The sequence below is a fragment of the Apodemus sylvaticus genome, chromosome 7 (assembly GCF_947179515.1).
Source record: "Apodemus sylvaticus chromosome 7, mApoSyl1.1, whole genome shotgun sequence".
In the NCBI taxonomy this organism is placed as follows: Eukaryota; Metazoa; Chordata; class Mammalia; order Rodentia; family Muridae; genus Apodemus; species Apodemus sylvaticus.
In genome coordinates, this window is record NC_067478.1 from 40,100,446 (window position 1) to 40,123,326 (window position 22,881).

General features: G+C 40.7%; 1 protein-coding gene across 8 annotated transcripts in view; it reads right to left on the minus strand.

Annotated features, from left to right (window-relative positions):
• LOC127688743 (zinc finger protein 717-like) overlaps positions 1-20,321 on the minus strand; it is a 42,114-nt gene extending 21,793 nt beyond the window's left edge. For 5 of the 8 annotated variants that reach the window (XR_007978744.1, XR_007978743.1, XR_007978742.1 and 2 more), the window contains exons 1-4: positions 20,080-20,321; positions 15,083-15,249; positions 1,398-1,524; positions 1,114-1,206 (exon numbers count right to left, since the gene is read on the minus strand). Coding sequence is in view for 5 of the 8 variants with exons in the window: in XM_052187681.1 (XP_052043641.1) it covers positions 1,114-1,206; positions 1,398-1,524; positions 15,083-15,097 (235 nt within the window). In the remaining 3 variants the exon portion in view is untranslated. The other 3 variants (XM_052187679.1, XM_052187678.1, XM_052187677.1) reach the window with 3 other exon arrangements.
• Positions 20,322-22,881: the final 2,560 nt, after the last annotated feature.

The window sequence follows — 22,881 nt, forward strand, 5'->3', positions numbered from 1 at the left end:
GGCAGGTGAATTTCTGAGTTCAAGGCCAGCCTGGTCTACAGAGTGAATTCTAGGACAGCCAAGGCTACACAAAGAAACCCTGCCTCAAAAAACCAAAAAGAAAAATAAAAAAGAAAGAAAGAAAGAAAGAAAGAAAGAAAGAAAGAAAGAAAGAAAGAAAGAAAGAAAGAAAGAAAGAAAGAAAGAAAGAAAGAAAGAAAGAAGAAAGAAAGAAAAAGAGAAAAAAGAAAGAAAGAAAAAGAAAAAACTTGTCTCACTTCTCTTTGCAACGAAAAAGCTCTTGATTCTTTCTGAAATGGAAACGCCCCCTTCCTATGCATTCCCCTTATCATTTCTTACATCATAGCTCACAGCCTAACTTCTAAATCTGTTTCTGTATTATCTCATCAACTTCGTAAGTGAAATACTCTATAACTTTAAACACCATCTGTTACTCACTATACTCTGGTTCAACATTACATATACTTGTTTGTGATTCCTCGGTACAAATAAACTTATTTGTCTTTGTTGAAATTAATTCCATAAAGTAAGGACATTACTTTTAGATTTTTGTTTTGTTTTGTTTTGGTTTTTGAGACAGGGTTTCTCTGTGGAGTCCTGGCTGTCCTGGAACTCACTCTGTACACCACACTGGACTCCAGAAATCCACCTGCCTCTGCCTCCTGAGTACTGGAATTAAAGGTGTATGCCACCACCGCCTAGCTACTTTTACATTTTTATTTTATATAAAATATATATAAGAACTAGAACTTGAAATCTGCCTCATTAAACTGTGCTAAAACAAAAACAAGCACATGAAATATGTCTGAAAACAAAATCCCCATGAGTCTGGAGTGCAAGAGGCAAGTGAAGCTATGAAAAAGAAAAAGTACCAGATAAAAACATCAAATTACAGAAGTCAAGTTAGATGGGGGGGGGGGGGGGGAGGCTGGGAGAGGGTCTAAAATATTTCATCAAATTGAAATGCAGGAACAAATGCAAGAGAACTAATTCTCCTTGCAGACTACATAACGAACACATTTGAGCCCTCAGATACAGAACTGGGGGATAAACTGATGATTTTGCCAACCTTTGTTATACACAGTTTCCCATCCACATGGACCAACAACCAACCTGGCAGAGTCTTGTTTGCAGGTTCTTCTGCTGTCCATGGCTCCTCTCCCTGTTCCAATTTGAAGATCAACTCAGGTTTAGGGATGCATTGCCCTGTTAATAGGAAATAATATAGGACTTGGAAAAATTCTGCTAATAAGAAAGAGAAAACCAGGTTTTAAGATCTAGGCAACAAAAGTGCAAATGTGGACCTTTCACTAGAGAGCAGTGAATAATCATACAAGGCCTAGAACCTTAGCCCTCAACCTTACAAGTGCAGGGAAGGTGCTTGCTCTGAGACTTACCCAGTGAGAGCCAGCTACTATACGTCTCCAGCATCACACTCCTGTACAGCATCTTCTGAGCATTGTTGAGATTTTGCCACTCCTCCCACGTGAACGTGACAGTGACATCCTCAAATGACACCAACTCCTGTAACAGCACATTTCTCCTCAATCAATTTACTACAACCTTGTAAAAAGGAACCTGAAGATCAGCTTCTCTTAAGGGGTAGAAGGCTCTCATGTGTATTTTACATTATAATATACCTTGTTTATATAGTATAAAAAAGTAAAAAAAAAAAAAAAAAAAAAAAAAAACCCTGATGTTATTGATTAATGTACTACCTGATAATATTTTTTTTTCCGAGACAGGGTTTCTCTGTGTAGCCCTGGCTGTCCTGGAACTCACTCTGTAGACCAGGCTGGCCTCGAACTCAGAAATCCGCCTGCCTCTGCCTCCCAGAGTGCTGGGATTACTGGCGTGCGCCACCACTGCCCGGCTTTACCTGATAATATTAAAATTAAAACTTTTACTGTTGGTGTAAGAGAACCCAGACTACTCAGTTAACCAGGCCTTAATCAGATATGACTGCAGGTGAACATAAACATACCCACGCCTCGTTCTACCTCCTAGGAGTTGGAGGCAGCCTGGCTAATGTCATGTTGTATGGGTTGTGCAATAATAATTTCCATTGTCTTGTGTAAATGAATTATCTTTAATATAAGTTTCATCTGTGAATTAATCCAGTGTCTGTATTTCTTTACTTTATACTATTTTTCAATAATCACTCAGAAAAATCAGTATTTCTTTAAGTCTGCATCTTAATAGCTGATGTCTCACTATTCTCTATTCTGTCCAGCCATTGGGTGATCATCATTTATTATCAGGCAGAGAATAAATGGTAAGAATTGTTTACAGAAACTTGACACAGAACATTCTTAGTATAAGCATTTTTGTGCTGTGTCATGATTGAAACAAGGGCAAAGAAATTTGCATTTGAATTACACAAGGGTAAACTTTGCACATTGTACAGAAACATTATGTCTACATTTCCCCCTTTTGTCTAATAAAAGGCTCTTTCCTTATAATAATAAACAACACACAGCAGGAACAATTATGAAACAATTATAAAAATATTAGGTAAGAGTTACATTGAAAAAGTCTGGTCTATTTGCATTTGGAAACTCATAAAGTATGTTATTTCATACCTTACACAGTGATAAAGACTTAAATAGCCCAAGAAAATTATCAGCTGAGGATGAAAAAGAGTTGGCTTTGACAGAGAAGAAACTATAGAATACACAGCTAGATCATTACCCAAAGATCACCTGCATCCCGGCTATCGTCCCTTCTACTCATTCTCCCACAGGAATTTTTACGCAAAGGGAAGATTTTTAACCTTAGAATAGATATTTTAGTACACAAACAGAGTAAAAAATTCAAAACCTATTCAGAAAAGGTTTCCGAATTGATTCTAAACGGAAAATTCTGACTTTGTCAACTCTCTGGAATGGATCCACCTGAGATCGTGGCACCTTTTACCAATGCTGAGATTGCCTCACTATGGGCACAAGATGAACTTTGACAAAGAGCCTGAAGTAATTTTTAGAAGAAATTAACAACAAATACTCAAAAAGCAAGTGGCTTCAATTTGTAAAAAGAATTAATTGGATTTTCCCTTGTATAATAAAAAGAATTCCACAAATCGGCAACTAACAAATTGGGAAAAGATCTTCACCAATCCTACATCAGATAGAGGGCTAATATCCAATATATATAAAGAACTCAAGAAGTTAGACTCCAGAAAACCAAACAACCCTATTAAAAAATGGGGTACAGAGTTAAACAAAGAATTCTCACCTGAAGAACTTCGGATGGCGGAGAAACATCTTAAAAAAATGCTCAACTTCATTAGTCATTAGGGAAATGCAAATCAAAACAACCCTGAGATTTCACCTTACACCAGTCAGAATGGCTAAGATTAAAAATTCAGGAGACAGCAGGTGTTGGAGAGGATGTGGAGAAAGAGGAACACTCCTCCACTGCTGGTGGGGTTGCAAATTGGTACAACCACTCTGGAAAGCAGTCTGGCGGTTCCTCTGAAAACTGGGCACCTCACTTCCAGAAGATCCTGCTATACCACTCCTGGGCATATACCCAGAGGATTCCCCAGCATGTAATAAGGATACATGTTCCACTATGTCCATAGCAGCCCTATTTATAATTGCCAGAAGTTTGAAAGAACCCAGGTATCCCCCACAGAAGAGTGGATGCAAAAATGTGATATATATACACAATGGAGTACAATTCAGCCATTAGAAACAATGAATTCATGAAATTCTTAGGCAAATGGATGGAGCTGGAGAACATCATACTAAGTGAGGTAACCCAGACTCAAAAGATCAATCATGGTATGCACTCACTAATAAGTGGATATTAACCTAGAAAACTGGAATACCCAAAACATAATCCACACATCAAATGAGGTACATGAATAACGGAGGAGTGGCCCCTTGTTCTGGAAAGACTCAGTGAAGCAGTATAGAGCAAAATCAGAACAGGGAAGTGGGAAGGGTTGGGTAGGAAAACAGGGGGAGGGAAGGGGACTGATGGGACTTTCGGGGAGTGGGGGTCCAGAAAAGGGGAAATTATTTGAACTGTAAATAAATATATCAATAAAAAAAAAGAAATTAAAAAAAAGAATTCCAATTTCTGGAGCACTTACATTTTTCACTGATGCAAATAAATCAGGAAAGGCAGGATATAAGTCAGAATATATAAATAAGGTGGTTAAAAATCCTTATGAATCAGGATAAAATCAGAATCCTCTGAAATACTTATGGCATAATTAGATTTTCAAGGATCTCTTAGTATAGTAACTAACTTTAAATATGCATAAAGTGTTTTTTCCCATATAGAAACTACTGAGCTTATTCAGGATGATTCCAAATTGACTTCTCTGTTTATTCAACAAGTGGGCTGATTCTGCCATTATGTGTTTATTAGAAGTTATGGCAATTATGGGTATACCTATACAAATTAAAACTGACAATGCTCCAGTGTATGTCACTAGTAAAAATTTTAAAACTTTACATATTAATAAATAAAGCATATTACAGGTATACCAACAATCCTACAGAACAAATAGTCATTGAAAGGTCCAACTGTACTTTAAAAGAAATGCTTAATAAACAGGACTATCAAAGAACCCAAAGATAGATTACAAAATGCTTTATTAACTTAAAATTTCTTAAATGCTAATAAACAAAAAACAATGGCCACTGAAGACACTGGATTATATAAAAAAAAACTGAATTGTATCAGCCTGTTTATTTCAAAGATATATTAACTTCAAAACAGAGAACATGAAATGTGTTACTCTGGGGAAGGAACTTTGCATATGTTCATACAGGAAAAGAAAAAAATTAATGGATTTCATACAAACTGATAAAATAATCAGATTTGATAGAGGAAGACACCATGAAGATCTTGACTACAGATAGGAAAAAGGAAATCAAAAAGACCAAACAGAATCTATAACATGATTTCCTGATCCCTCTACATGGATCAGCCTTGACACTGGCAAGACAAAAAAAATGTCTCTAACAAGAACTTCACCTAGTTATAGCCAATGGATCTTATTGACTACAGAGTCTTCAAGATCTATCATTCTATCCTTTCATATAGCATGAATGAAGATTTATATTGCAGTTTGGATATATGATCAAACTAGCTCATAAACCTGCTCAAACAAGAAATAGAAAATCATCTTTAACTGATTTGTGCATGTTGGATATTCCATATATTATATTAATATAGAAATATATATTACCTCTAAAAGTTTTATGTTCACAGAAAAAAAACAACCCAGAACACAGTCCTGACAAGATTCACCCTCAAGGATGCTGAGATGCTGAGACTTGCTATTCCACCACCCTGCCTGATCCTACCTCAACTACATCGAAGCTGGTTTCCTCTAAAGACTTGCTTCTGGGCCAACTTCAGAACAGCTATCTCACTTGGTCCAGCTTTTCAGACGATTCCAATTGGGAATTCATTTAAGCCTGCACTTTCTCAGCACACAGAGACTGGACAACAACTGCTACAGCTAGCTTCTTTAAGACTAACCACTTTTTTAAATTGTCTCGGGCCCCCCAAAACAAATTCTATATCTAAAATGAACTGGAAACAATTATAAGCAAACTTTACCCCATTCCCAAAAGTGGAATAAAGGAATTTTCATCATTCAATAGCTGTCAGATGTTTGTTGTCTTTTAAAGGGGGACGGTTACAAATAATTATGGTCTTGGACAGGGAGGAAACAAAATAGGAAAGTTAGATTCAGGGATTTCTTTTTCCTTTCCTTTTCACTTTCTTTCTTTCTTGGGTAAGGGAAAGGGGGTTGAAAAAAGGGGGGATAGAGAAGTATTATAAGAAGTTAGATATAGCCGGGCAGTGGTGGCATACGCCTTTAATCCCAGCACTTGGGAGACAGAGCCAGGTGGATTTCTGAGTTCTAGGTCAGCCTGGTCTACAAAGTGAGTTCCAGGACAGCCAGGGCTATACAGAAAAAAAAAACCTGTCTCAAAAAGACAAAAGAAGAAGAAAGAGAAGGAGAAGGAGGAGGAGGACAAGGAGGACGAGGAGGAGGAGGACGAGGAGGAGAAGGAGAAGGAGGAGGAGGAGGAGGAGGAAGAAGGAAGAAGGAGAAGAAGGAGGAGAAGGAGAAGAAGAAGAAAGATGAAGGAAGAAGGAAGAAGAAGAAGGAGAAGCAGAAGGAGAAGAACGAGTAGTAGTAGTATTTGTTGTTGTTGTTGTTGTTGTTGTTGTTGTTGTTAGATATATAAGGGTAGATTATTGACTCTACTCTTAAGCCAAAAAGCATTTATAGTCATAATCTGACATTGGTACAGGATTGTGTATATTGATACAAAAATAAGTTTATTTTTGATACATTGGCATGGGTTATTTTATACTGATATAAATTTAAGGTTACTTTGATGCCCACAATATATATGTTCTTAATGTTTATTCGAGGTATTGTACTTATATAATTCTTAAAGATGCAGTGCAAAAGTTCTAGTCCTTTTGAAAGGACTGCTATTACAAACTGTTAGGGATGATTAAAAACTGCAAGTTACAAACTTTTAGGGATGGTTACGATAGTCAGACTCATGGTCATATTAAATACTAGTCTTAATTACAATAAGGTGTTTTCAAGGTATTTCAGATAGTAAATAGCTAAGAATAAACAATGTTAGACAATTCAGATATACTGTAAGTGGATAGCTGGTCTTCAAAAACCTCAGAGATCCACAGCATATGCCATATAAAATTATTGCATTATTAAAATATCTCTTGACTATAAGACAAGTCAGCTCCTGAAAGTCCCCCATTTGACGTCACGTATGATGATGAGTGTCCATAAGCTCCATGTGGAGGTGACTCAATTGTGTCAAGCTACCCACTGGGCAAAGAAAATGCCCACACTTCAACTACAGGCAAATGCTGTCCAGAAAGGACAAAGGGACACAGAAAAGCCAACTGTCAAGCTCTGCCAAGACCGAGTAAGCCAAGTCCCTCATAATTCCTGCTTCACATAAGTGTGTCAGATTCACTGGGCCAAAGGCTGAAGATAGATGTTCCAAAGTTATAGAGACATTACTGGGGAGTGTCCAGGAATCCAGCTGTCTCTGTCATTTCTATAATTTTGGGGAAGCTATGTCCCTGTCCTTACACTCAGGTAAATTTTTATTCCTTCTCAGGTCTCTGATGGGGTGAAAACTACAGAGTCTCACATTTAAGCTTGAGATATTTAGGATTTAAGAAGATGTTGTAGGTCTACAAGGATGTTTTAGGTTGGTAATGCAAATTAGGATAAAATTTGAGTTAGGCACAAAATTTTGAATACACCGAGATAGGACATATAATAGAAAAATTTTCCTTAATTGCCAAATACTATGGATTGAAAATTATGAATGTAAATCCTACCAAACAGTTTCCATAAATGGCTCATAATTGTTATAATTACATTCAGTTTATATTTTAAAGGAAAAGATCCTCTTATTTGGACTAAAAGGGGGAATTGTAGAGAGAATATCTTGTGTATTGTATGGATGTATCACCTGTCAATTAAAAAGCTTATGGTCTATGGCTTAGGCATAAAATAGGAAGCTGGACACCGAGGAGGCAGAAGGAATGCTGGGATAGAGACAGATGATAAGATTGGCCTGGGAAGATGCGAGGAGATGGATGCATGGTACCTGAGCACAGGTAACCAGCCATGTGGCAGAATGTACGTTAAAAAATTGGGTTATCTAAATTATGATCTAGTCAGAGTTGACCCTAGCTATATGGCCAAGGTATTTTGAGTCTGAGTCTTATTTCTGGGAGCATAGGGGCTGGGAAGATCCCAGATAAGACATCTACACTCTTTCCCAAAAAAAGAGTGACCCTTAACAGAGGCCCGAACAAAGGGAAACCGAGGTGGGGGGGGGGGGGGGAGAGAGAGTGTGTTGGGTGGAGAGGCATATACTGGAGGCAGGGGGAAGGAGGAGGGAGACGGTTTGGGGTTCTTAGGAGAGGGGGGATATCAGTAAAGGTTTTACCATTGGTAATGTAAATAAAGATGATATTCAATTAAAAAAAGATAAAAAGAAAGAAAGAGTGACCCTTGTCATTAAGTCATATATGTCCCACTCCTCAGTTATGCAAAATAGGTCGCATATTAACCAAACCTGCTTCCTACAAGAATTCCCCATCCCTCAGAAGCCTTTGAAAGAATAACCTTTGCTTAATCTGGCATAGTGCAACTCTCTTTCAAAACCCTGCCTCAGCCACACAAACAACCACACACCAGAGTGATAGTCCTATACATTGCAGAGAGAAGCTCTGTGTACTGTATGGACGCATCACCTGTCAATAAAAAAAAACTGTCTGGCCAATGAGCTGAGGCAGAAAATAGGTGGGAGTTCCAGTAGGGAGACAGAACTCTGAGATAGAATCTGGCAGGGAAGAGATATGACCCAGACTCTGAGGAGACAGACACACAACACTGAGAAGAGGTAACCAACCATGTGGTTAATTAAGTATACCAGCTGGTTTTGTGTGTCAACTTGACACAGGCTGGAGTTACCACAGAGAAAGGAGCTTCAGTCGGGGAAGTGCCTCCATGAGATCCAGCTGTGGGGCATTTTCTCAATTAGTGATCAAGGCAGGAGGGCCCCTTGTGGGTGTGGTGCCATCTCTGGGCTGGTAGTCTTGGGTTCTATAAGAGAGCAGACTGAGCAAGCCAGGAGAAGCAAGCCAGTAAGGAACATCCCTCCATGGCCTCTGCATCAGCTCCTGCTTGCTGACTTCCTTTGATGATGAACAGCTGTGTGGAAGTGTAAGCTAAATAAACCCTTTCCTCCCCAACTTGTTTCTTGGTCATGATGTTTGTGCAGGAATAAAACTCTAAGACAAATTGGTACCAGGAGTGAGTTATTCCTGAGACAGCCTGACCATGTTTTGGGGAGGACCATGGAAGGACTTTGGAACTTTGAGACTATCCATTCAGTGTTAGGAGCTCTGTGCAATGTTGTGTAGGAGCTTGGAAGATAATGCTGAGAACAGCAAAGAAGATGGAGGCCTGGCTTGTGACATTTCAGAGAAAGATTAAAGACTCTTATCAGGGCCATGCTTGATTGTGGAGATTCTGTGATTTTAGTTAGCTGGGGCTAAAGAATCAGCTCTGATTAACAAGATGCCAGAACCACTAAAGCAAAGCTTTGTGTTACTGGGACTATTGATGCTGGTTAGCTGGAGCTAAGAAATTAGCAGTGATTAAGAAGAGACCAGCATCACTGAAGTGAAATCTTTTCTGAGAGCACAGAGGCTCTGTTCCAGATATAGCCATGGATGTATTTTGTGCCGTGGCTGGAATTGGTACTGTGTAAGAGTCACCCAGGTGGTACTGGTTTTGAAGGCATGAAGTGGTCATGAAGAGCAGCTGAGGCTTGGCACTGTGAGAGGCTGCGGAAGGCCATTGGTGAAGGTACAACCTCAGTTGCAATTGATGGCCTAGAACTGAAGGGGTCATGCATAGGAGTTGAGGCTTGGCACCATGAAGAGAGCCTAGGAGAGGCTATTGGTGAAGCCTAGTTACAGCAGAAGACAGAAGTGTTTTGAAGCTGCCAGTGCCATGTGATGACCACCAAGAACAGCAGCAGTAGTGGAGTACAGATAGCTGGAGCCTAGAAGACAAGCCGTGTGCTACAAAGGGCAGAGCTGTGCAAGTGACCCATGCCCTTGGAGGAGCCCAGAAGATTGTAAGTTGGATCCCAGACATTGAACCATTGGAATTTGAGTTTTGCTTTTGATTGTGACTGTGCCCTAATATTTTCCCTCTTGAAGGAAGAAAGTATTTTCTTCTTAACTTACCTTCTTATTTTCTTAACTTCTAACTGTGGAGCCCACAGTTAAGAGACTTTGAATTTTTAAATAACTTTGGGATTTTAAAAGATATTGGACATTTTAAAGGGATTGAACTTTTAAAATGTAAAGACTGGGACTTTTAAAGTTATTTAGATCTTGGGAATGAATAAGAAAGTAAGAGTTGAGGCTTAATAATGATGTGTTTGTGTGTCTAGTTGACAAGGGGTCAATTGTACTGGCTGGTTTTGTGTGTCAACTTGACATAGGCTGGAGTTACCACAGAGAAAGGAGCTTCAGTTGGGGAAGTGCCTCCATGAGATCCAGCTGTGGGGCAGTAAGGAACATCCCTCCATGGCCTCTGCATCAGCTCCTGCTTCCTGACCTGCTCGAGTTCCAGTCCTGACTTCCTTTAGTGATGAACAGCTGTGTGGAAGTGTAAGCTGAATAAACCCTTTCCTCCCCAACTTGCTTCTTGGTGATGATTTTGTGCAGGAATAGAAACCCTGATTAAGACATTAAGTTACGAGCTAACTGGGAAATATGCCCAAGCTTATGGCCTAGGCCTTGTTTATTCAAATATAATTAAGTCTCAGAGTCATTATTTCCAGAACTGGACAAGAACGGAAAAGCCCATGGTTACAAATGGCATCCAATGTCAGGCACAGAATCCAGGTTTAGACAAAAGAGTCAAGCATTAGAAAAAGGCCCGAGTGGAAAGGCAGGAAGCAAGCACTCTCAGGGCTGGATGCAGTTTCCTAGCCAGGGAGGAGGGTAAATGCCTTTAAGAGAGAGCAGGCAGAGGCCTGTGAGCAGTGGACATCGAGGGGGAGCCTGAACCTCAGGCACGCCCCATAGGCCTCCAGAGCTAGGGCCAATTGGCTTGGATCCGAGCTGGGACCTGCAATTATGAGGCTCAGCTCTCACAAAAGGACACACAGTGGCTCAGTCCTGAACTTGCAAAGCCAGCCTACTAGACCAAGCCAGTGGAACGGAGCTAGCTGCCGTAGACATGTGCTGGCCTGAGGAGCCTGCAGACACAAAGAAAAGCAACATTTTCCCAGAGCTGCAGTGGAACTGAAAAGCCCCAAACCTCTGAAGTGTAAAGTATTAAGTTTACAAACTATAAAAGAGAAAAGAAACTGAGCATTAAAAAAAAAACAAGTGAATGAACCTGTGTTGTTATCATTGTATCATAAAATTGAAAGAACTTGGCCTAGAGAGATGGCTCAGCACTCAAGACCCCTGTCTGCTCTTCCCGAGGTCCTGGGTTCAATTCCCAGAATCCACACAGCAGCTCACAACCATCTATCAAAGGAACTATGCTGTCTTCTGGCATGCAGACAGAGCACTCCTATATTTTAATCATTAAATATTTTTTAAATTGCAGGAACTTACTGTGTAGTGAATGATTCTGTATTTACATATCTAAACTAATTTCAACAGGAAATTTTATATGTCTGTTGGTATTCCTTACAAATTAAAAGCATGTGCTCTGACATTCCATTATGTCTTTGCTGCATACAAACAACTGCTTTTTGTTTATTTGTAAGACATATTGATTCCAAAATCATAGTACAATGCAATGAACTCAAATCACAATAGGTATGTGAACTGACTCCCCTAGAAAACTAATAAGGCTTATAGGGTACTCAGAAGACATAAAAGAGAATAAGACACAGGGGTGTTTCCATATATAACAGAAAGGATAAACACACAACAAACAAAACCTGGAAAATGCTTGTGAAATCCATATTCCACAGGTAGATGCTCTCCAATTTGGAATAAGGTTAAACAACTTACTACTGGATAAGGCATGGATTAAAAAAAAAAAACTCTAAAGTAAAAATTTTAGAATTTTTTTATTATTATTTTGTTTTTTTGAGACACGGTTTCTCTGTATAACCCTGGCTGTTCTGGAACTCACTCTGTAGGCCAGGCTGGCCTCGAACTCAAAAATCCGCCTACCTAGTGCTGGGATTAAAGGAAGTTTTAGAATATTTTGAACTGGATATCTGGCATAATGGCTCAACAGCTGAAGATGCTTACTACCAAGTTTGATACACTAAGTTCTATCCTTGGGACCCACATGCTCTGCTGATTTGTACTAACATAGGAATGTGTGCTTGAACACACATACATGCACATTTAAAAAGGAATATTTTGAACTAAATTTTTAAAAATTAATAAGATAAAAAATTGTAGAACACAGCATAAACTGCTACTACAGGGAAGCTGACGCCATGGAATCAAGTTCTAGGAAAAATAAGCTGATTTTGCTTGGACCTTTGCAGAGAAGAAAAACAAAAACAAACTGAATACAACAATAGAATAAGAAAAAGATAAAATTCAAAGAATAAATTAATGAAATTCAAATTTAAAAGTTAGTAATACAGAGTATAAACACACACACATAGACACACACACACACACAGACACTCACAGACTCACACACACTCTCACAACCCACATACTCTGCTCAGCAGTTAAGGGTCACAACTATTCTGTTCCTGAGTTCTGTTCTCAGGCAGAAATCAAAGGAATTGGGACACAGGCTACAAAGAAAGGAATAAGACAGATCTTAACAAAAATATCTTGTTCTTATTATTAAAGAATATTCTTATTATGAAACAGAATAACCATCAAAGCAAACCATTATGCTGACTATCCACACAAATCCCCAAAATAAAACCTCATATATTCTCTAAAGTCTTTAAATAAGAAACCAATATCAAAACAAGAGTTAAGGATTGACTCGATATTCAAAAATTAAATACTATCCTTTGAAATAAGCTTTGAGGGCTGGAGAGATGGCTCAGCAGTTGGGAGCACTGACTGTTCTTCGGAAGGTCCTGAGTTCAGATCCCAGCAACCACATGGTGACTCACAATCATCTGTAATGAGATCTGACTCCCTCTTCTGGAGTATCTGAAGATAGCTACAGTGTACTTACATATAATAAATAAATAAATATTTAAAAAAAAAAAAGAAAGAAAGAAGCTATGAGCTAAGACAGTATTCATGAAGAACACTGAAAAGAGCTTGAGACAAACACTGAACAGTGACTTCTGGGAGTGGCCAGAACGCCTGGGCAATTCCTTCTTCGTTGGTGGACACTGGGCTTAAGCCTTGCCCTGCCGGGCGGTGGTGGCACACACCTGTGATCCCAGCACTTGGAAGGCAGAGGCAGGAGGATTTCTGAGTTCAAGGCCAGCCTGGTCTACAGAGTGAGTTCCAGGACAGCCAGTGCTACCCAGAGAAACCCTGTCTCGAAAAAACAAAACAAAACAAACAAAAAAAACAAAAACAAAAACAAAAAAAGCCTTGCCCTTAGCAAATAATTTGGTCAATGAGCAAACATGGCAAAGTCACCATCTGAGAAACTCATAGACAAGGCTTCCAGAAGTCACACAGCATCATCAGGAAGCCAGGCACTGGCTCAGCAGTTAAGAGCACTGACTGCTCTTCCGAAGATCCTGAGTTCAAATCCCAGCAACCACACATGATAGCTCACAACCATCTATAATGAGATCTGACACCCTGTCTAAAGATAGCTACAGTGTCTTCGGAGGCAGAAGCAGGTGGATTTCTGAGTTGGAGGCCAGCCTGGTCTACAGAGTGAGTTCCAGGGCCACAGTTCCAGAAGCTGCACAGAGAAACCCTGTCTCTAAATAAAGAAATAAATAATTTTTAAAATAAATAAATAAATAAATAAAGGAAGCCAAGCACTGGATAGGAAATCCAACAATCCTGAGATAACTCTGATAAAGCACATGGAAAATCCCTAAGAAAGAACCCTTTTTCCTAGGCCTGTGGAACCTTCTGCCACAGCCCACTGCCAGCCAACCTTGAGTGCTCTTGGATATCACCCTGCTCTGCTCTCAATGACCTACTCCAACTGCTAGATCACTGTAGAGAAGCCAGCCAGCAAAGAATCCCTAAAACGGAACCAGAGGTCATAAACTATGTTAAGTTGTCTGTCACATTTTCAGGATGACTCTGCTCTACAGTTTAAATATGAATGAACCTCCACAGAGTCAAGAATGAGATGCTTGGTTCTAAGCTGGTGGCACTATTTTTAGAAGTGAGGAAAACTTCAGGAATTTGCAACCAGTTAGAGGAAATAGATCACTGGGCCATATCCTTGTGCATTATATTCTCTAGCCCTTTCTGAATCTTTCTCTCTGCTTGCTTTCTACAATCAGAAGTTAAAATTCATAAGGATGCTAAAATGTCAAGTATCAATTAGGGAAAATAAACAAACAGGTAGGATTTGCTGAGCTGGAAATATAATGGCTTCCCTGCAAGGATTCGACAGAGTGTTTAGTAAAAGGACACAAGTTCCAAAAGACGTCCTCCTTACTGAGGAAAGTGGGATCGACGAAGTTAGACTCCAGAAAACAAGGGAGCTGATGTGGGAGATGCTGGGTAATGGATTTTGGTGAGCATAAAAAGTATGTACTTTTTAAAGAATTTACTTCGGCATCGTTTCCTGTACTAAAGGCCACAATCAGAAAAAAGAAAGGACAGGAAGGAGGAGGAGGGCAGAAATGGGAACAGTGCAGGGTGTAGTCAGTAATAGGGGATGCTTAATGCTCAGAAGACAGTGCAGTGCATGGTTCAGTAATAGGGAAACGCTTAATGCTCATGAGACCCTTGTCTGGAGTCACAACATGCACAAACACACAGAGTAAATGGAACAGAGGCCTCTGAGTATTTGGCATAAGGGAAGAAATATTGACATAAATGAAAGAAGATGGCCAATTGCAAACTTAGGCATTTGCTAGAGAAAGAGAATATCAACTAAGAGACTTGCAAGAGCCAGAAAGCAGAACGAAGATACGTGGAGCATGGACCTGGACTAGGCTTTTAACAAAGAAATGGCATAGCTGCCTAATGGGAATAAATACCCAAGTCAGTATGCACAGGGCCCCCCCCACCCCAGCACCTTGCCTTCTATAAGAGCCCACCATGTATGCACTTGCCAGCCTCTTCACTATGCACTGGATGTGTATGAAGGGCAGGATTTACATGCACTAAGAACCAACTTAATCATGATTTTATCCAGTTCCTTAAGGGGCAAAGCATTGATGGATGGTCACCAAGATATTTTAAATATGGGAGAAATTAATAATGTTGGCAATACGGAAAACTATGATTTATTAAATGTTGCTATATTACTGCTAATAGGAATTAAAGTCTAATTCTCTCTGTAAATTTAGGCAGATCTTACTGATGGTCAGACTATGAATACAAATAAAATAACATATAATAAAGTAGGGAATAAATCACTCACCACATAGTGATTCATGATGTTTGTAAGTTGCTTGGTTTTGGTTTTGCCTTTGGAAACACGAAGAGGATACAGGGATACACTTGAGAGGAGAATCGTATAGAGTCATGGGAGTGAGGGGATATCCATGGCTTGGTCCTAGATTCTCATTCAAAACACTGTGTAATTAGCTGAAGAAGAAGAAGAAAAACATAAGAAAACAGTCCCTGGGTGCTGGAGAGATAGCTCAATAATAAAGAGCACTGGCTGCTCTTCCAAAGGACCCGGGTTCAATTCCAAGCACCCATAGGTAGCTCACAGCTATCTGTAACTCTGGTTCCTGGGGATCTGGCACGCTTTCATAGACATACATGCAGGCAAAACACCAATGCACATAAAATAAAATAAATTTTAAAAAAAGAAACAAAATAGACCCATCTACAAAAGAGTGCAACAAGGACACATTGACAATGAATCCATAATACATTCACAGTCATTACTCATGGCTCAGTTAATGAATACATACATCTATAATTAATAAGCAATTAATTAACAATTAACATTCACTCTTAAAGATACTAGTTAAACCAGAGTTATTATATTTTCCCACCATAAACACTAAAATCACCTGATACATGAAATATTCTATTAATCCACCCTAAGGTCTTCATATAAGTACTTCCTCTGCACTACTACTTCTTTTATACAGTTCATTTTCATGGGAAGTATGAAGATTAAAAGATCTTTTTTGCCCATGATTATACAGGAAAAAAATTAAGTAATGCACATTTCATATAGGACTTCATTACAGTAATGTTTCCAAATGGGGCATCTCCATGTATCCAAACCTTTGTTTAGTTCCCATAAATAAGATGGGTTTTACCATTAGATTAATTTGACCAAGAGGAACTCAGCAAATATGAAGATAACCTAAAATTGAAAAGAATTTAAATGGCATTTACCTACTGGACGCACCTCTGTTATGAAGAACCTTAGTGCCAGCTTGATGGAAATAGAGCCGTGAAAAGAATCAGCAGAAACCACTGGATGTGGGGCTGAACACCGGAAGTTATCAGCCGCAATAATCAGTGCAATCTGATTTCCTCATTTTACTACAGGGATAGACGAATTTTGGTTAAAAGAATGCTAGCATTAAGCAAGACACTTCTGTTTTACACCTTCAAGGTCATACAATGTACAGACTGAATTGATAGCAAGCATAGGATGCTCAGGACAAGGTCTTTGGAAAGTGTTTGAAATTTGGGCACCTTGATGTTTAGGAAAGCATTTGCAGATCACACTCGGATGCTGGGTATCAACACAAGACGTAAAACCACACAAACCTGAAGACATTACATGGTAACAAAAAGTCAGTATTAGAAAATAAACAAACGTTGATTTTTCCTTAACTGTGCAAAGTAAGTAAAAGCAGTATGTCCCTGGCACCCACATATCATGCTAGCCTCAGCAAGCCTCTTAATTCCTTGGGAGCAATTTTTTCATCTTTCTAATGAAGCTGAGGTACATGTGTAAACCACCAAATCCACTGCCAAGACAGAGGAATATCACCTGTTCCCACAGGAAAATTCTGTTAATAACGTTGTTCTAAAAAAGCTCACATGAGGCTACAGAGATACTCAGCAGATAGCAGCAACAGCTGTTCTTCCAGAGGACCAGGGTTCAATTGCCAGAACCCACATCACAGTTCACAACAGCCTATGGCCCAAATTCAGGAGTTCTAATGTCCAATTCTGACCTCTTCGGGCACCAGGCATGCACATGGTAAACAATATGCTCACACAAAAAATATTTTGTTTGTTTGTTGTTTTGAGACAGGGTTTCTCTATGTAGCCCTGGCAGTGCTAGAACTCACTCTGTAGACCAGGATGTCCTTGAACTCAGATATCCCCCTGCCTCTGCCTCCCAAGTACAGGAATTAAAGGCATGCGCCACCACTTCCCAGCTCACAAAATAAATTAATTAATTTTAACCAATTAATAAATTTTAAGAGGAACACCCATGCTGGAAACAGTGAGGGAAGAGGAAGGGAAAAGTAAGTTTACAGAACACTGATTCAGTCAGGTGTGAGCTAGATCACAGCTTCCATCCAGATCCAATAAATACTTCCCAGGACCTGGCCTATCTTTTTCAATGTAGCTGGTAGAAGAGAGCTAGCCACAACCTCCTAAAGATCAAGTCCCTAACTACCACCCATGTGTCGACAGCTTCTCAAGAAGGTGGTAGCTTTGCCCGAATTTTCTTCTAAGCAATGGGATCAGTAATTGCTTAGGCCATGCAAAGCTAAGAATTTCACTTTTGCTCTGCCTCTGCTCAAATGCACTAGTTGTGGAGGAAAGGCAATTAATAACAGACCTTGCCTGCAGTGGAGCAGAACCACATTAGGAAATCTTCTCAGGACTGTGATCGTTTGCGTAGCCATTATACAGCTAGAAGTTACATTCTTTTTTTGTTTGTTTGTTGGTTGGTTGGTTGGTTCTCTTTTTTTTTTTTTTTTTTTTTTTTTTTTGGATTTGGTTTTGTCGAGACATGGTTTCTCTGTATAGCCCTGGCAGTCCTGGAACTCACTCTGTAGACCAGGCTGGCCTTGAACTCAGGAATCCGCCTGACTCTGCCTCCCAGAGTGCTGGGATTACAGGTGCGCACCACCACCGCCCGACTTAGAAGTTACATTCATAGTAGGCCTTGCTTAAGTCCCTAAGCTGCACGTTGACTCACACAACATGCATTACATGCCAGAGAAAAACACACAAAGAAACTCTCTCTAAGTCCATATCTGACACTGCCTGGACAGCCAGGAACCAGAAGCGTAGGATAGACCCAAATAGCCTGGCCAAAAAAAAAAAAAAAAAAAAAAAAAAAAGTAAATGAAATGATTCCTAATGATATTCTGCTCATAACAGATGAGGTTTCCATGGAAACAGATACAGAGACCTACGGCCAAACACTAGGTGAAGTTCAGTGAATCCTGCTGAAGATGGGGAGGAAGGATTGTAGGAGCCAGAGGGGTCAAGGACACCACAAGAAAACCTACAGAGTCAATCAACCTGGCTTCACAGGGGCTCACAGAGACTAATCCTACAATCAGGGAGCCTGCATGGGTCTGACCTAGGCACTCAGCATTTATTTTATGAGTATGTAGTTTGGTCTTCTTGTGGGGCTCCTAACAGTGCAAGTGGGGGGCTGGCTCTGACAGTTTTGCCTGCTGTGGAGACCCTTTTCCTCTTCCTGGGTTGCCTTGCCCAGCCTTTATATGAGGAGAGGGGCCTAGTCTTATTGTAACTTGATATGCCATGCTGCGTTGGTATCTTGAGGAGGCCAGCCCTCCTCTAAAGGGAAATGGAGGAGGAAGGGAAGGGGGGTGGGTAGGACTGGGAGAGGGGGGGGGGGGAATCTACCATTGGGATGTAATATATGAGAATAAATGAAAACATAAGGAAAATCTCCCTGTAACAGAACAAGTACATCCTGCCTCTGACCTCACCCACAACGCATTAGCCTATTGAGGTATGGGGCCCACTAGTGCTTCCCCGCTTGTTGTTCTATTGCAGTACACTCAATAAAGCATTCTAAAGGGCAAATGCATTCATTCAGAGCCCAGCAGACCTTCCCTGTGCTGGCCACCAACACAGAGTCAGCACTAAAGTAATGGGAAAGAAACCCAATCATCCAGATTGGCCCCTGTACTGTTTTAGCATATGATAATGCATCGGTAGGTAGTGTGCAATAATGCAATCTCTGTCATGAAAATGTCAGCAGACCCAGTTAATCACAGTACAGGTTTAATCAAAGGGGCCTGTATCACCGGGCCCTGCGGTTCTATGGAGTTCAGTGAATTAGTCTAAGGCTTGAACCAGGTGTCAATTCCCTAGCAGGATCCAATGTCTCCTGGTCTCTAATTAATGGTCTTCCTCCACACGAGTGGCATGGAATTCCTACTGTTGCACGCCCTCCTTCAGAACATGAAACCTCCCTACTTTATTCTGGGAAAATGTTCCTAGAACAATACAAGAATCTTCAGCGATAACCTCTTATCTCTGGTAACCAGACAGTTTCGAAAACTAAACAAAACCTAAGACAGTGGTTCTCAACCTTCCTAATTCTTTAATACAGTTCCTCATGCTGTAGTGACCCTCAACCATAAAACTATTTTCATTGCTGTTTCATTAGTTATGTTGCTAAATTATGAATCCTAATGTAACTTCTGATATGCAGGATATCTATCTGATATTCGAACCCTGTGAAAGGGTCATTTGACAGTACCGACCCCCCCCCCCCAACCCTTTCAGGTTGAGAACCCACAGGATGTGAACCTCTGATCTAAGAGTTCAAATCTTAAGTGCCAAAAACATCATTTAATAAAGAGACAGAAAAATTGACAAATACAATTGCCAATACACATAAGGGTACAGTCACTACGTGAGAATTTCTCTAGGAATTTCAGGTCAATTCATTAGGATAACAAACACCCTCTTTCTTACAGATGTGTGGGTCACAGCCCTCCCCCACAGGCTCCAGCAGTGTGGTATCAACTTAACAATATTCCCAGGCTCGCTGTTTGGGATTTCTGGGTCATGCTAGTGAAAATTCCCAGTTTTGTAGTCCGGTCTCAGATTTATGGACTTTCTCCACCCCAACTCCCCCCCAAAACGGATGCTAAGCAGGTAACAAAATTCTTCAGTAGTAAGAGCTGGAGTGTGAGCTTACATTGGAGGCTTCCCCGTCCTGACAATCCACAGACACGAACCGCCCTCACCGCCAAGTCGCCATCTTGGACTCTCACCTCCTTGGCAGAGCTTGTTACTGTAACGGCCCTTTGGACAGTTGGAATCACAGATCCAAACACTCCTAGTGCAGTCTTCGGATAAAGCGACCATCAAAGCCCTGTCCAGGCCGACTGTTCCAACTGGGAACGATGGATCTCAAAGTCACCTTCCTTCCCTTGAGCCGCTGCAGCCCGCCCACAGTCTGAACTGCGACTCAGTCCCTCCTCAAAGACCCACCTGTTTCTGATTCCACTGAGGTAGAGGGCATGGTCCCGCTTCCAAAGATTCTGCGACCACTCTCCTCTTTTCGTTTTTCCAACCCGCCTTCAGAAACCTTGCACGAAACTCGTAGCCTGGACAAAGGCGTCAGCACAGAGCCAGGATGCGACTTTCTATGCAGAAGTTGCCAAGAGAGCTCAGAACAGAGATGCCCATCAGCCAAACGTCAGAGCTGTTTACCTGAACCTGTGGGGGAGGACCTTGTACGTTAGGGACTACATTACCCATGAGCCTCTGGGAAACTATGGTAAGAAGAAAAGGACATTTCCCCCCAGGTCCATTATCAAGAATTATCAGGAATAATGGACTTCATGGTTCAGAACAGAAGCCTATCTAATAACCGCGATGTGAAATTCCTTCACCTTTCTCTCATGTGAACCCCCAAGTGTTCCAAAGTAGTATAGAACCTGAGAAGGAGCTCCAGTGTGTTCATCCTAGAATCAGACCAAATATCTATCTCTGTGGGAGACATGGAGCCATAGAAAATCGGTGTGATATCTGTTGCAGGGTAGTCACCAGAGAAGACTACTCAGACATGAGTTTAAGATAATAAAAAGCCTTATTATCCAGACTGCAACTACCCTTGGTGTTCAGGATCCCAGAGAAGCCCCACAAAAACCAGGTCCTGGACTGATAAACTTCAAATAAGAACAATGAGCCAGAAGGCAGAACTACAAAAACCAAAAGGCAAGGTTAGTACATTTAGATACTTTCCTGTAACTATAGACTTTGATGGATTAGGTTTTTGTTATAGGCTTGAGAGATGGTGCTGTCTACACGCTGAGTTTTACAGCCTGAATAGTATTTCTGTCCATTATGCTAAGGTCTCAGAGCACACCAAGGTCTGGGACTCTCTTCTGGCTGTACAGAGCACCGCTGGAAGCTGAATGCTCCCTGTTTCCCAAAGCCTGTGAACCATTTACATCACTAGTGTATACACAATGAGTTCTAGGACTACTCAGAGCTGCACAGAGAAATCCTACTTCCAAAAAACTAATAAATGAATATCCTCTTATGATACTAATAAATTTTCATGAACAGAACTCCCCTGCTGTCAGATAATAATTGTCTATTTAACTCCAAGTTCAGCCGGGCAGTGGTGGCGCACGCCTTTAATCCTGGCACTTGGGAGACAGAGGCAGGCGAATTTCTGAGTTGGAGGCCAGCCTGGTCTACAGAGTGATTTCCAGGACAGCCAGGGCTATACAGAGAAACCCTGTCTCGAAAAAAAAACAAATCCAAAAACAAAAACAAAAACAAAAACAAAAAAAAACCCTCCAAGTTCATTCTGTGGGTTCAAACTGCATTTCTATGATCATTCCTCTGGAATTAATACCCAGAGTCCCAGAGTGCCATTCACTTTAGAGAATGAGGCAGGGGTGCCCTCTTGTGACAAACTCATTGTACACATTTGTCTGTACATAGTTTTCAGTAGCATGTGAAACTATCTGATGTCAAATCACTTCACAAACATGAAATGTCCTGCATTAGTAAATCAATCTGTATCAGAACTTTTTAAGTAAAGAAAGGGTCAAAGTCCCAGAGGGTTTGCTAGCATTAACGGATGGCATGAATAATTCGCACTAATAGGTTCCTCCTTAATTATGCTGATAGCTCTAACAACATCTGAGTGAATACAGCTTGATCACCACTTAAATGGGTAGTAAAGATGCTCCTTTCCTACTCTGAATACAGATGATTCCCAGGACAAGAGGAAACCTTCCACCAAGGAAGTCCCCTGAGCCGTGTGTGCTTCTCTGTGTTTCTACCCTGAAGGTCTCACTGGAGGAGGTGTTTGCATTTCAAAGGTCAGTGGGTTACACTCTGAAGTATTATGTCAATTACACATATGTTAAACAATTAGTAACTGAGGCAAGAGAGCGGGCTTAGTGGTTAAGAACACTGGCTTCCCTCACCAAATACCTGGGGCTCAGTTGCCATAATCCACTTGGCACAACCAACCATCCTCAACTCCAGTCCCATGGGACCCAAGGTCATCTTCTGACGTCTGCAGACACAACACTCATATTGTACACAAATATGCATACACGCAAAACAATTACGCACATTAAACTAATGAGATGAAGTTGTCTAAAGTTTTAAAATAAAGCCATGAGGTAGTAATACATGCCTTTAATCCCAGCACTCGGAAAACAGGGATAGTCTGATCTCTGAATTTAATGTCAACCTGGTCTATAGAACAAGTTCCAGGATACCTGGGCTACAAAGACAAACCCAGTCTCAAAAAAAATTAATTAATAAAAGATAAAGAAATTAGATTTAGGTAAAAGAATAGGTTGGATATATTGAAATGACTTCAGAAAAAATATCTGGAAGAAAAAACTTTTTTGAAACTGAACATGGACAAGGAATATATGAAAAACAGAAATGTCCAGTTGTGGCATGCCAGGGACCAGCCTCTGCATGGGAAAGGGTTCTCAGGGAAGGGGTGTGTCTGGGAGCATCAAAAAGAACAACTCCAAGTCAAATCGTGGATCCAAGCTGACTTCCTAGGTTCTGTTGAGATGGCTTTCCAGGACCCCCCCCCTCCCTTTCCCTTTCCCTCTCCCTCTCCCTCTCCCTCTCCCTCTCTCTTCTCTCTCTCTCTCTCTCTCTCTCTCTCTCTCTCTCTCTCTCTCTCTCCCTCTCTCTCTCTCTCCCCCTCTCCCCTCTCTTCCTCTCTCTCTCTCTCCCTCTCCTCTCTCGCTCTCTCTCTCTCTCTCTCTCCTCCTCTCTCTCTCTCTCTCTCTTCTCCCCCCC